The following is a 14,544-nucleotide window of genomic DNA, read 5'->3' as shown; positions in this document are numbered from 1 at the left end:
AAAAAACTATAAACATCAGGTCTTTTTCCCAATTCAAAATTTAATAAACTCGCTCGTAATTCTAATTTTAAATATAATTGTTAAACATTACGAAAACAATTAATAACTTATTTATCGTATAAATTTATCATATTACTTTATTTTTATTACGAAATTAAATTTTTTAAATGCAAAGGTACAGAAAAATGTTTGATTTATGTGTAATATAGAATAGAGAAAATCTTGAATTCTACAATTTTAAATTGAATTGGCGTAAATCGGACCACGTGGTCAAAAATCTTTTACTAATAAAAACAAAAATGATTTTACTATATCATTTAAGTGTTGGCACGTCAACAGCCCAATTGAATTGTAATTAATATATCTAGCAAAGATCTAGAAAATTTAGCAAATAATATGATTAATAGACGATTGGATTTGAAATACTAATTCCAACTTATTTACTAGGTTATATTTTTTAGATGGTAAATATTTCGTCTATAAATTAATAAAAATATACTTTCAGTTTATAGTGTGTTAAAATTTACAATAAATAGTACAATAATTATTTTTGGTGTGAAATCATTTTTAATATGTTTTTTTCACACATAAAATGGAAATTCCATTTAAAACACATTGTTTTCGATAAAGACTTATTTTTAGTAAGCAATCAACAATTCAAACTACAAAAAAATCGTAAAAACATTTTATGCGCAAATTAAAGTGCATATTTAAAATTCGACCTACTCGTCTAGTTCTGATTTTTGGCACCAAAATGGCATATCGCAGCTTAACCATTTCCAATACGACGTTGATTAAGTCGTTCACCCCTCCTCTCATTCTTTCCTTTACTGGGACCCGCTCATTTTTCGGAACGGATAAAATTTAAGAAAGGTAAAATTTCAGAATGGGTTATAATACATAATGGTAAAACTTAGGAATACCAAAAATTCGGAAAAAGGAATAAATCAGAAATCCAAAACCCTGCATAGTATTTATTCGGAAGCCAAAGAAGCGGAATGGGTAAAAATTCGGAAACTTTAAAATTAGGAGGGTGAACAATTAGGAATAAGTAAAAATACGGAGAGGAAAAATTCGGAATAGTAAATAAATCTTGCTATTAGCAGGTCTATAGTTTTTCTATTTATGGTAGCATGCACATATTTATCACAGTAAATTTGAATAGCATATCATACTAAATTTATGATATACATCATTTTAAAATTTTCACGAAAAATAATTATTTTTTATCATTATATAATACAAAAACAATTTTCAATGTACAACATAAATTTATTATGATATGATATTTAAATTCGCTACGATAAACATTTGTTTGCTACCATAAATAAACAATTAAACACCTGCTAATAGGTATATTTATTAACAATGCCGAATTTTTCTACTTTCCGAATTTTTCCTCTCCGTATATTTAAATATTCCTAATTTTTCACCTTCCTAATTTTAACGCTTTTGAATTTTCACCCATTCCGTTTCTTTGGTTTCCGAAGAAATATCTTTCAGAGTTTTAGATTTCCGACTTATTGCTCTTTCCTACTTTTTGCTATTCCTAAGTTTTACCATTATGTATTATAACCCATTCTGAAATTTTACCTTTCTTAATTTTTACCGTTCCGAAAAATGAACGGGTCCCCCTTTACTGACTCCTCCTAAATTTTTCAATTCCGCTTCTCTTCCCTCATTTCAACCTTCGCCCCGCCTTCCTTAACTTCTTCCTCCCCTTCATCCTCTCCACGGTTCCACCCATAAAATTCCATTTCTCCTACTTTCCCTTTCCAGCCCTCACTTTCCCTCCCCTACTCAACATAATTTCCCTACTTCTCCTCCTCTTAATTACCCCTAACTTCCTCTAGTTCCCCTTCCATCACTTCCCTTAGCCAACTTCCTCTCATTCTCCTACTTTACTTCCCCTTATTCCTCCTCACGTTACCTACTTTTAAAAAAGGAATATGGGTGGACGGACGTCTAATCGAAACTTTGAGTGTTTCTGCGAGCGATTTTTATTTGATCGCGGTCTACCTGCTCGTCTTACCCTCTCCACTCGACTTTCCCTCACGTCGCTGACTTAGCGTGAGCCATGAACGCTGTGTCGAGCCTTGCCAGCGGGGGGTCCCTTTGCCCCAATGAGGAATAAAATACCAAACATAAAAATTTTGTAATTTTGAAATCAGCAATTTAAAAAATATTATATTCGGAATCTGTTTTTTGGAAATTCCAACGATATGTTATTTGCAATGAAAAGATTAAAATTAGAATAAATAATCAAAGATTTTAGTTAATGTTTTGACCCTGGCTAGCTAGCATTATGGAATATTCCGTAGTATAGCTGAAAATTCACAATTTTATTTTGTAGAAAATTCGTCTGTTGACAATTCAACTGCTGAATTTGGTTGACAACTTAACTGTTAAAAATTCAACAGTAAAATTGGTAAAAGATTCGTGTGATGTTAATAGCAATTTTGTAGCAAATTTGTCTCTAGGAAATTTAAATTTGCAATTTAAACAGAATATATGTATTTGTACCCAAATACCTAGAAGAATGTAATACTTGAAAAGATACATTTTCAACCAAAAATGGAATATTTGAATTTTCAGATTAAAAAATTCATTCTTAACAAAATAATATATTTTTCAAACAAAGAGATAAATATCACACTAAAATAATGAAGTTTCAACCAGACAATTTTTATTTTTAGTTAAAAAAATTAATTTCAAATTTTAAAAAACGATTTTTCAACCATTGAGAAGAATTTTCTACTAAAATGATGAATCTTAAACGAAAAAATGCATTTTTAACAAAGTAGATCAACTATTAAGTTGTAAAATTCATTGATTTTCAGCTGCCAAATCTTTAATTTTCCATTAAGGTTAAAGATGAATTATTTAACTAAGCATTGGTTTTACTGATTTTTCAAAATAAAATATAAAATATAAATATATTAATGATAATTGATATTATTATTTTTCGTACAACTTTTCCTGAATATCGATACGATAAATTAATAATATTAATTTGAAAAATATTTTTGCCAAAGATTTTTAATTTGATATTATATTTATAGTTAATTAAATGGTTAATAATTATTACAAAGAATTTAATTTTTATATTGTTTTAATTCTCTATAAGGAAAAATTAAAAGAAAAAAAATGAAATTCCTCAGGATGGAGTTGTAATCTATTATAAATTCAAATATATTACAATGTTTTAATTTTAAGCATATGTGGAGTCTTTATACTTTTTAGTTCTTTGCAAAATTACATATTACCATTTATTATTTAATGAGATATTAGTATTTATTAACCATTTAATTAACTATAAATATAATATCAAATTTAAATGCACAGGTAAGAATCTATTTCAGATTAATATGATTAATTTATCTTATCGATATTCACGAAAAGTTACACGAAAAAAATAATATCAATTATTATTAAAATTTTAATAAAAATAAAAAATTGTAACTACTAATATAGATTATTTTTCAGCGAAATCAAAAGAATTATAATATAATTCTGCTCCTAATATAGAATATATTTAATTTGAAGATCATCCTCTAATTATTATTGCATACACTCTTAATCTTTAAAAACACAAAAATAATTAATAAAAATAAATAATAATACTATAATAAACACATTATAGTATTTTATATTTCAAAAAATAATTAAAACCGATGCTTAGTTAAATCATTAATCGTGAGCTTTGTTTTTTAAGATATATCATTTTATTTGAAAATTCATCTCTTTGGTGGAAAAAACGTTTTTTAAAACTTTTAATTAATTTTGGTAACTAAACATAATTCTTGTTTGGTTGAAAATTTATCTATTTACGTATAACATTCTTCAAGGTAATTGTTTAAAAATTCATCTATTTTTTTAAATTCCAAATTTAAATTTCCCAGAGATAAATTTGGAACAAAATTGCACATTTTAATCAACAACACACGAATTTTCTACAAATTTCAACAGTTGAATTGTCAATAGGCGAATTTTCTAAAAGAAAAACTGTTCCATTCCCGAATATAATATTTTTAAATTGCCGATTGCAAAAATAGAATATTTTTATGTTTGATATTTTATTCCTCCTGCCAAGGCTCGAGGCAGTGCTCTCGCTCAGTCAGCGAAGTGAGGGGAAGTCGAGTGGAGAGGGTAAGATGAGCAGGTAGACCGAGATCAAATGAATATTGCCTGTTTCTGCCCGGGGCTACGTAACCCTATAAAGAACAGCCGAGAGGTATAAATTTGGACTACCCTAATTCGGATATTTGAAATTGTAATACTTAAGTTTCTAGGGCTTCGTAGACCCAAACAGAAACCGTAGTAGTTTCTGTTGGGTGTCCGTCCGTCCGTTGTACATTTTATTAAGGAGGGCTACTGTGGGCAAATAATAGAAGCGGAAGTAGGGAAACTCAAGAAGGAGAAATATAGAACGTGAGGAATGGGGAAGTAGAAGTAAGGGAAAGTAGGAGATTTGAGGGGAAATAAGGGGATGTTTAGTAGAGAATATGGGAAAGGCAATTAGAGGAAATGAGGGTAGGGTAAGTATGGAAGTGAAGGACATGAGGGGTGGATGATTAGAGGGAGTAGAAGGAAAGAAAGTGATGGGAAATTAGGGGAGGGGAAATAAGTAGAGAAGTAGCATGATGAGAGGAGGGGATAGAAGAAGTGGGGATTAGGGGAAGTGAGTGTGGGTGAAGTAGAAGTGGGGATAATTTAGGGAAGGGGGAGTAATGAAAGTAAGGGAAATGATGGAAATCGAACTAGGGAAACACAGTAGAGGGGGAAGTAGATGAGGAAGAACTTGAAAAGGGAAACGAGGGTTGCAGTGTGGGAAGAAGAAATAGGTACGGATCGGGAAATTATGAGGGTGATGTTTGAATAGCTTAATTAAAGACTTAATAGGCTACTAAATCCTTTTTTGTAGGCGCCGTGAACCTACTTCTACTAATTTTTGTATATAATAAAGTGGGAAATAAGCTATGCGACCTGCAAATATTAAAATTCAATCTAGATACTTGAAATTTATTAACGACACACTAAAAGCATTTTCGAAAGGTTAATGGTCCCTTTTCGTGAATATTGCATGCTAGACATTATGGAGGACAATTTATCACTCAAGAGCGGCTCTTCACAACCCCTTTCCCTTGCAGTAAGTGTTTATAGCTCTTCCCTAAATCCAGATCCCTGTCCGTTAGTCATGAGCCAGATTTAAAGTTTTCTCCCAGATTCAAGCGAAAATACGTTTGAGGAACTAAAAGAAAGTATAAGTATGTACCTAAAAGCTTCTGGATCTATCTTCTTGATTCTGTTGTATGAGAAATCCGCATCGAGAAGGTAGACCAATCCAGCGAATGATTCGTAAGAAAGCTGCGTCAAATAATTGTGGGCCATTTGAAGCCTTCGAAGTTTGATGTCTCGGGGAAAAGGGCCCACGTGAGCAATGTTATTGCCGTTCATGTCCAGAATGTAAACGTTGGAACTGAGCTCGTCGTAAGGGATGCTGGTGAGGTTGCTTTCCGAGCAATCTGTCACCCAGTTGATTCGAAAATAGTGACAGTGACAGTCGACCGGGCATTCTTGTTCCACCAGCTCACCATTCAGGGCAGATCCGACCCAGAAGAGGGTCGTCAAAAAGAGTACAGGCTTCAGCATTGCTGCAGCCGTTCTTCCGTATCTGAATCTGGAAAAATTGATTGATCGATTAGGATAAAAACTCATGGCACTGAGAACCTGAACGAATCAAATTCAAGTTATAGAAATAGGTTTAAAGGTCTATAGAACGTAATAAGGAATATTGATCTTCTTTCAATTTTCTGTTAAGGCTTTCATAGATTACTCAAGCACGGTGAGTAAGGTGGTCCTTTTAATCGAGGAAAAATATTCCCGGTTTTTTCCCGGTCGTTGAAATTAAAAAATTCGGAATCCTGAAACTGAAAACATTTTCATTTCAGATGCGGAGAAAATCTTATAAATAAAAAATGTTCCTTGTCCATTTTAGAAAAAATTAAAACCAAAATTTCCTCGCTTCCAAATCGCTGAAAATCTTATTAAAAACGAAAAATGCCTCTTTACTAATCCAGAAATTTAAAAAATGTCTTCTCTTTCAACTCAATAAAGTGTTAACAATAAAAAATCACCCTCTTCCAGATCAAAAAAAATATTGCACAAAAAGTTCCGTCTTCAACTCGATGAAAATGCTACAAAGAAAAAATGGTTTCTTCCAAAACAGGAAAAATTGACAACCAAAATTTCCTCCCTCCAACTAAATCAAAATATTAAAAATTTTTAATTTTACTCTTAAAATTCAGAAAAAAATTTTTCCTTTAAACTCAATAAAAATGTTAAAAATAAAAAATGGCCTCTTCTATAATTCTGAAAAAAGTAACTGAAATTTCATCTGTTCCCACTTAATTAAAATGATAAGTACGAAAACGGTTCTCTTCGATTAAAAAAAATCGACGATTTTTTTCCTTTCAACTCAATAAAAATGTTAAAAATAAAAAAAATCCTTCTAATTTATAAAAGATTGAAAACAAAAATGTCCTTATTTCTGAATTGATACAAATATCAAACGTAAAATATCCACTCCTCTGTCAATTCAATCAAAATTAAAAGCTAAAATTTTATTGTTTCAAAATCAATAAAAATGTTAAAAATACCAAATTTGCCGACCTGCAACTCAATTAAAATCTAAAATAGAAAAAAGTTCCTCCAATTCGGAAAGAAAATAAATACCGAAAACAATCCTTCCCTTTCTTTTAAAATGATAATTCTGAAATTCAGATGTTTTTCGTACGTAAATCCATGTCAGTTGAATCATTTTAATTGTAAGTAATTTCAAATCCATAATGGTTTAATTGTTTTATTTATACATCAAAATTAAACACGTTCACTAACAAATTAAAAATGGGTTTAAATGGAACAATTAAAACTGCGACGTTCAAGTTTAAATTTAGCACTCTGAAAATCTAAGAATTCAAGGTTTTCTATTTCCGAATTGCAGAGTTTTGAATATTGAAATTCTTTTTTTTTATTAACAAATTTCAAATTGAAGGGGTTAAAAATAGAATATTTTAGAGTAAAAACATATTCGCAAAGGATTTGAAATTCAATTAAAGCGTTTGATTATTATGAATCTATTAATTTGAAATTATTTTTAAATTGGCTTTCGAATTTAAAAAGTTCAATATTCAATGTTAACATCTGTAAATTATTCAATTTTGAACAGATGCAGAATTGTCTTATAGAATTAATTTTAGTTAAATTTTTAATACTAGAAATACAGCTGAGTTTTAAAAATCATTAATTATTTATATTTACAGTTAAATAATTTAAACGATCCGTTTTTTCTATTTTTCTAAAAATTCTTCATTTTAATTCACACGTAAACGAATACAGTTTTCGCTGCGAACTCATATTTTTGCTTAAAAATGGCATTACTTCGTTAAACAATCGGCTTTTGTTGTTGATGATTCATCTAATTAGTTTAAAGTTTAAATATTTGTTTAACAACATTTTTTATTATAAATTAATTTCTAAACTGAAAATTAAAAAATTTTGGTGGACAGTTCAACGATTTCGTTCAAACTTTATCCATTTTGCTGAAAATGCAATATTTTTACTTGATTTATCAGAAATTTAAAGCTTTTCGAATTAAATTGAACACGGTAGCGATATAAGTTATATTTAAAATAATTTACTTCTATATTTTCGTGAAAAATCTTCTCATTTCCGAAATTTGAAACCTTTAGGCCCTGTAGGATCCGGTAAAATTTTTTAGCAGAGTACAGATTAAAAATAGCTCAAAAAAGAGGAAAGAATACATCTTTTAGTTTTTAAATAATTTAAAGTGTTTTTTAATGATTTCCGCCATTAAAGAATTTTTTTAATTGGATATACTTAGGTCGCTGAAAATACATTTACGGCGATATAAAAAAGCCCGAGAAACATAAAATTTGTTACATAAACCATTTTTATATGTTTTAAATCGTTCTCATAATCAAGAATATTTTATCTTTTAAGAATTTCTTCATTAATAATTAAATCGTGATACTAAATAATGGCGATATTAAATATTTTTGGACCTATAAAAATAACTTAAAATCCTTCAAATCCTTTGAATTTTTTTGTGTTATTACAGTTAATTGAAAAAATATTTATGCATGTACGAAAGTTATCTCAAATTCAAGAAGGATCAATAAAAAATTATTGATAAAATTGAAGAAAATATTCGCATTGTTAATTGTACTGATTAAGGTGGGAATTGAAGTTAAACTTTAAAAAAAAAATTCCGGTTAAAATTGTTTATTTAATAGTATTTATGTGTCGATACATTTTGTTAGGCTTTGTTACGAAAGGGGGAGGGTTCCTTTACTCGTGAACGTAATTTTGGAAAATTCGCAAAAACTTTCCCCCAAAGATTATCTTTTTAGTTATAAATTTTATTATTTGGTTGCAAGTTTAACAATTTGCTCAAAAAGACATCCATTTTGGTTTCAAATTCAACTAGTTTGTTAAAAATTCGTCTTTTGGGTCAAAAATTCAACTGTTTTTCGTTGCTAATAAATCAACTGAAATCTGTTTTGGATGAAAAATTTTCTGAAAACTAGTCTTCTTAATTTAAAAATCCATGTTTCTTAGTAGAAATATTGCATGTTTCTTAGTTGAAAATGGAACTGTTTTGTTGAAAATTCAACTATTTCCTAGAAACTCTGTTGAAAATTTATATTTTGGTGTTGAAAAATGAACTGAAATTTTTTCTGGATGAAAGTTCAACTTTACAAAAAAATGGTCTTTTCTTAATAAAAATTCATCTGTTTTAAGAGAAATTTCACATTTTTTGGATAAAAATTCAACTATTTGGTTGAGAATTCAACAATGTTATCAAAAAGTTATTCTTTTTGGTTTAAAAATTCAATTTTTTCGTTGTCAAAACTTATTTCTTGTTTAGAAATTTATATGTTGATCGTGAAAGGCATTTGAAATCCTTTTTAACAAAAAATACAACCATTTTTATACGAATTTTATTTTTATAAAAAAAATGTAACATTTTGGTTAAAAATTCCTCTTCTTTGCTGGAGTATTTAACTGTGTTGTTTGAAAGATTTGGTCGATTCACTGTTAAGAAATAATTTTTTTCAGATTTATATTATTAGTTGAAAATTCATCTCTTTGGTTCAAAGTTCAGCTATTTGGTTGAAAATCAATATAATTTTTAATTGAAAATTCAACTCTGTGGGTAAAAGTTAAACTGCATTGTTAAAAAATGTATTTATTTTCTGATTGAAGGCGTAAGTCTTCGGTTGAAAATGTAACTGTTTAGTGGAAAAACCTTTTTTTGGATTAAAATTAATTTTTTAACTTTCAACAATTTTTATACATGAACTTAATTACTGGTTAGATTGAATCTGCACGTAACATAATCTATTTAGATGCAGCAGGCGTAAACACCGTCTTGGCGCTTTAAACCGAAGCTTGGATAATACTCTTTGTCATTTATTTTACAAGTTGGTTTAATTGCTGTAGACAAGTATACTTGAGAGCGTGCACGATTCTACTTAGGACTTTGTTTTGTACTGCATGCAATTCACAATAAGCAATCACGAGGAAACGCTAATGAAATCTGACACTGCTGCATCACGAGCTCTTCAGATTCGATGAAATACTTCGAAATATATTATAGATCAAATTTAAAACTAAAAAAAAACTGGATTTTAATTAAAAGTGAAAAAAGCCCTTCCGTGAATCGACGCCGCGCCGCAGGTAGGTAAACAAAAGCGGAGCGGGCTACAATGAGTCAGTTCCCATCCACTGTCAGCCCCAAAATCGGCGCTATAGAAGAGTTTCATTTTATATACTGGGTGGCCGAATCACTTAATTTTAAAAATTCCCTGATTTTTCCCTGACAAGTTTTTCACTTTCCCTGACTTATGAACAGAATCAAATAATTTTAGATTAAAATAAAAATATTTCAAATTTATTTATTTCAACCAAAAAAGATGAATTTCCAACCAAATAGTCGAATTTTCGATAAAAATTAACTTCTACCAAAAACAGTTGTATTTTCAACCAAATAGTTGAATTTTAGAGCTATGAAGTCGAGTTTTTGAGAGTTGACTCTGAAATCCAAAAAGATGAATTGAAAAAAAGAGTAAATTTTAAATAAAGGAAAATTAATTTTCTATAACCATAAATTAATTTTTAACCAAATATTTGCAGTTGCAGCTAAACACTTAAACTTTAAAGCAAAAGAGGCCGATTTTTCACCAAATAGTTAATTTTTCAATTTCAGATTAAAATTACAACAAAATTTCAAATTTGTTTATTGCAACCAAAAAATATGACTTTTCTAGCTACAAAGATAAACTTTTAACCAAATAGTCAAATTTCTAAACAAAAAAATGTAATTTCAACCAAAAACAGTTGTTGAATTTTCAACAAAATGATGAATCATAAAAGCATGATATAATAGTTGATATTTTAACCAAAAGAAAAAACAAGACTTTTGAAACAAATAGTTGAACTTTCAACTAAAGAATTGGATTTTCTAAAAAAAATCAAATTTGCAACAAATAGTTACATGTTTAACCAAAAAAAAAACAAACAAATTTTCAACCAAGAAGATTAATATTCTGCAGAAAAAGACGAATTTTCTACAAAATTCATTTTCAACTAAAATGACGGATTTCTCAAACTTAATTAATAATAATTAACCAAATAGTTGATTTTTCATTCAAGAAAAAAAAAGTTTTTCTAAATTTTTAATTTTGAACTAGACAGTTGCATTCTTACCAAAAAGAGGAAATTTACAACCAAGAAGATTATTTTTTTACAAATAGACCAATTTTCAACTCAAAAAGATAAATTTTATTTCAAATGAATAATGTAATAGTAAATACTTCAATCACAAAAGATGTTAATTTTAAAAGAAAAACACTTGGATTCCACAAAGAAAGATAAATGTTCTGAAAATAATGAAATCCTGATCCAAAGAATATTAATTTTTAACCCAATTTGATAATGTCATTTTTGTCGAAAAAATATTTGTTTCTATTAAACCTGATCAATTAAAAAAAAAGACGGATTTTCAATAAGGACGATTTGAATTGAATTTTCAATACCTGAGCATTGATATTTCAAGAACGTATTCTCAATCTTCTGAAATGTTAAAAATAAAATCTTATCTGAACAGAGTAAACAAATTTGAATTAAATTGTTTAAATTTCAAATTTGTTACAATCCAGGTCTCATAGCAGCCGATCCGGTTTTTTTAAAATTCCTAGAACTGCTAGACCACGCAGTTTCTCAGGATATATTCCGCAATATTATCCACTCCAGTTGAAAACGGTTCACGCGATCCTGACTGTTTACGCTTTATTATAATCAATGAAAACATAAAACAGGCAAAATTTGAAAGTCCTCAACAACAGCTCCGATTTTGATAATTTTTTTAAAATTATTTTTTTATGCTATTTAAAATCAGAAACCTTTTGGAGGGGGCAAACAATTATTTATATTGTTTAAACAATATTTATAATATTCAAAAAAATAAGTTTTGTCCCTATTTTTTCTGAAAATCTCTTTATATAGTAATTTCAGAAAAAAAAAGTTGTTAAAATAAATTGTATATCAATAATTATATCTTTACACGTAAAAATTTAATGTGTGGGTCAAAAAATATGTACGTGTTTGACACACTATTGTCTTATATTTTGTTAAAAATTCATCTTTTAAAATATAAAATTAATCATTTTGGTCGAAAATGCCACTATTAGGTAAAATTTGAAGTACTTTGTTAAAAATGTATTGTTTGGTGCATGGCTTTAGTTGAAAATTGATATCTTTGGTTGACAATTTTTTTTTAAACTCCTTGAATTTTGTTTAATTGTTTATTTTTTAAATAAAAAGTAAAATAATTTCAGGTGAAGATAAATTTTTTTCATTGAAAATTACAGTATTTCATTTTTTGGTAAAATTTATTTTTCTCAAAAGAAAATGCAACTATTTGGCCGAAAATTGGTCCTTTATAGCTGAAAATCCAATAGACTGTTTAAAAATTCATTTTTTTTTTAAATTCGCCTTTTTCCCCAAAAAATTAATCTTCTCAGTTGAAAATTCATGTTTTCGGTTAAAAATTAAATTATTTAGTACAAAATTATTTTGTTTTGAGAATAAGAAAGCTTTTAAAAAATTTATTTTTATTTTTTTTTTAAATTTCAAGAAATTCTTATTCAAATTTATATTTTCTATGTGTTTTTGGACGGCCCATTCTGAATACTTTTGAATCCCCTATAATATTTTTTCGCAAGGGTTATAGGTATTATTAAAGCTCTGAAATAGCTAATTATAAATAATTTTGATCTCTTCGAGATATTATCATGAAAAGAGAACATGGGAAAGTAATTTTGGAAATCGATAGTTTCAGAGTTGTTTGTGGATATTTAGGGAAAAGAAGGTAATAAGTTGTTAGAGACAGTAAAAATAGGTAAAATGTCCACGTGGGGTGGTAATGAAAAAGGTAATGTATTCGTTTAACCCGCATAATAAAGAAGCGTGGTATTTTTATCATCCATTGCGATTAATCGTCTACAATTTCAAAAAAACTGATAAATAAGTCTTCATAAAATTTTATTTATTTAGATTTCATCATATTTTCAGTAATGTCTGATACAGAATATTAAATTTCTCGCCATTAATTGTTTAAATACTAAATAAATAAATAAAGACATTTCTAATTGTGTTATGTATATTAATTTTATGTCACTGCACTATTATATAAAAAAATGATATGTAATTATTCGAAAAATTTTTACTGTATTTTGATTCAATTTTTAGCTATTTAAGACTGCAATATGAATAAAAAATATAAATATCTGTTTTTTTAACAAAGTTTTTGATGAATATCGTATAAAAAAATTTTTACACTTAAATATCATTACAATTTTTATACAATAGAAATACTTGCTTGCCCCCTCCAAAATGTTTCTGATTTTAAATAGTATAAAAACAAAATTTAAAAAAATTATCAAAATCGGTGCAAATACTGAATCGCCCTTGCAGTATATTTTACGACAGTTTAGGAAGAGAATATAAAAGGCGATTATTGTTAAGTCCGTTAATTTTCAACATAAAGCCACTAGATTCCGAGCTAGATTCTCTGCAAATACCAGAATTTTATGACACTCTGTCATAAAAGTTCTTGAAGAGTATTTATTATCGACCAACAAGTACCTAAAGAAATTTACTACAAAAAAATGCTTAACATGTAAACAAAATCTTCACAGAAAACTATATATTTGCCCGAAAGAGAAGTTAAAATAATAGATTTTAGGTGATTTGAAATTGGTACAATCTACCTTGCACAGTGTTCCTCAAACTCTTTCAATCAGAAATTTCTTGCACTCGAATGTTCTTAACAGAATACTTTTTTCTGATAATTTTGAAGTATTTTATACTAAAAATTGAAAAAAAAACAGTATCTAGCCCTTTTTAAAATAATAAAAATTCAAATTTAGGAATTATTTAATATACTTCAAGTTATTGTTTCCGAAGTGTGATTCCACATTCAAAATTGAGAAAAGAAAATTATAAAAGAACTAAAACGTTTGAAAACTGTTTTTATGGGGTTTTTATATAGGATTTTTTTTATTGCACAGCATTAACTTTAAAAAGTCTCCTTACGTAACGGAATTGCACCAAAAGCCTTTAAGCAAGAGAAGTATTTTTTATCCTACTGGGTTTACTGTTTATTATTTTTGGTTCGTTTTAAACGTTTTAAAAATTAACATTAAAAAAGACATGAGTATGGAGTTCTTTTTAAAAACAAATTATTTAAATTCTATTTTTACAAAATATGCATTTTTTAAACACAAGAAGATTCATTTTTTCCAAAAGAGATGAATTTTCAAGATAAAAAATATTTTAAAAACACAGTTGAATTTCCAATTCAAAAAGACGGTTTTTAAAAAGCTTTTGAATTTTCGAGAAAAAAAGCTGAATTTTAAACAAAAAATGAAATAGTCGAATTTTCACCAAAAAAATTAATTTTCAACAAAAAAAAAAAGTTTCAACCTAAAATAAGAATATTAATCTAAAGTTTTCAATGTTCAAAAAAAATCATGAAAAAGAAGTTCAACTATCAACTAAATAGTTAATTTTTCAACTAATCAGTTGAATTTTCAACCAAAAAAGGGGAAATTTCTATCCAAAGAGATTAATTTTTAACAAAAGAATTCAATTTTCAACCGCATGTAAAATTTGTAATAAAAAATGAAGTAGGTAACTTTTCAGCTAAAAAATCAATTTTTTAACTAAAAAAATGAAGTTTCAACAAAAAATATGAAGTTTTAACTACAAATTTGAATCATTAACAGAAAAAATTTTTTTTAAAATTTGTTTAACTTTCAACTAATTGGATAAATTTTCAACTAATTAGTTGAATTTTTAATAAAAAAGGTGAAAGTTCTACCAAAAGAGATTATTCTCAATTTTTCAATGAAATAAGTTAATTTTTAACCGAAACAGACTTTTCAGAGAATTAAAAAA

The 14,544-nt window shown here is 27.6% G+C and overlaps 2 protein-coding genes across 6 annotated transcripts in view; one reads left to right on the top strand and one right to left on the bottom strand.

The window, feature by feature from the left end:
- Nucleotides 1-14,544, top strand: part of LOC117179535 — a 220,077-nt gene that overhangs the window by 26,564 nt on the left and 178,969 nt on the right. The window lies entirely within an intron of this gene.
- Nucleotides 1-14,544, bottom strand: part of LOC117179530 (protein artichoke-like) — an 82,383-nt gene that overhangs the window by 7,585 nt on the left and 60,254 nt on the right. For all 4 annotated transcript variants that reach the window (XM_033371422.1, XM_033371419.1, XM_033371420.1 and 1 more), the window contains one exon: nucleotides 5,276-5,680. In XM_033371422.1, the coding sequence (XP_033227313.1) occupies nucleotides 5,276-5,652 (377 nt within the window). In that variant the 5' untranslated portion in view covers nucleotides 5,653-5,680. The remainder of the gene's footprint in view (nucleotides 1-5,275; nucleotides 5,681-14,544) is intronic.

This window comes from Belonocnema kinseyi, chromosome 9 (genome assembly GCF_010883055.1).
Source record: "Belonocnema kinseyi isolate 2016_QV_RU_SX_M_011 chromosome 9, B_treatae_v1, whole genome shotgun sequence".
Taxonomy (NCBI): domain Eukaryota; kingdom Metazoa; phylum Arthropoda; class Insecta; order Hymenoptera; family Cynipidae; genus Belonocnema; species Belonocnema kinseyi.
Note: the sequence above shows the minus strand (reverse complement) of the source record. Positions and strands in the feature narration are given on the sequence as shown.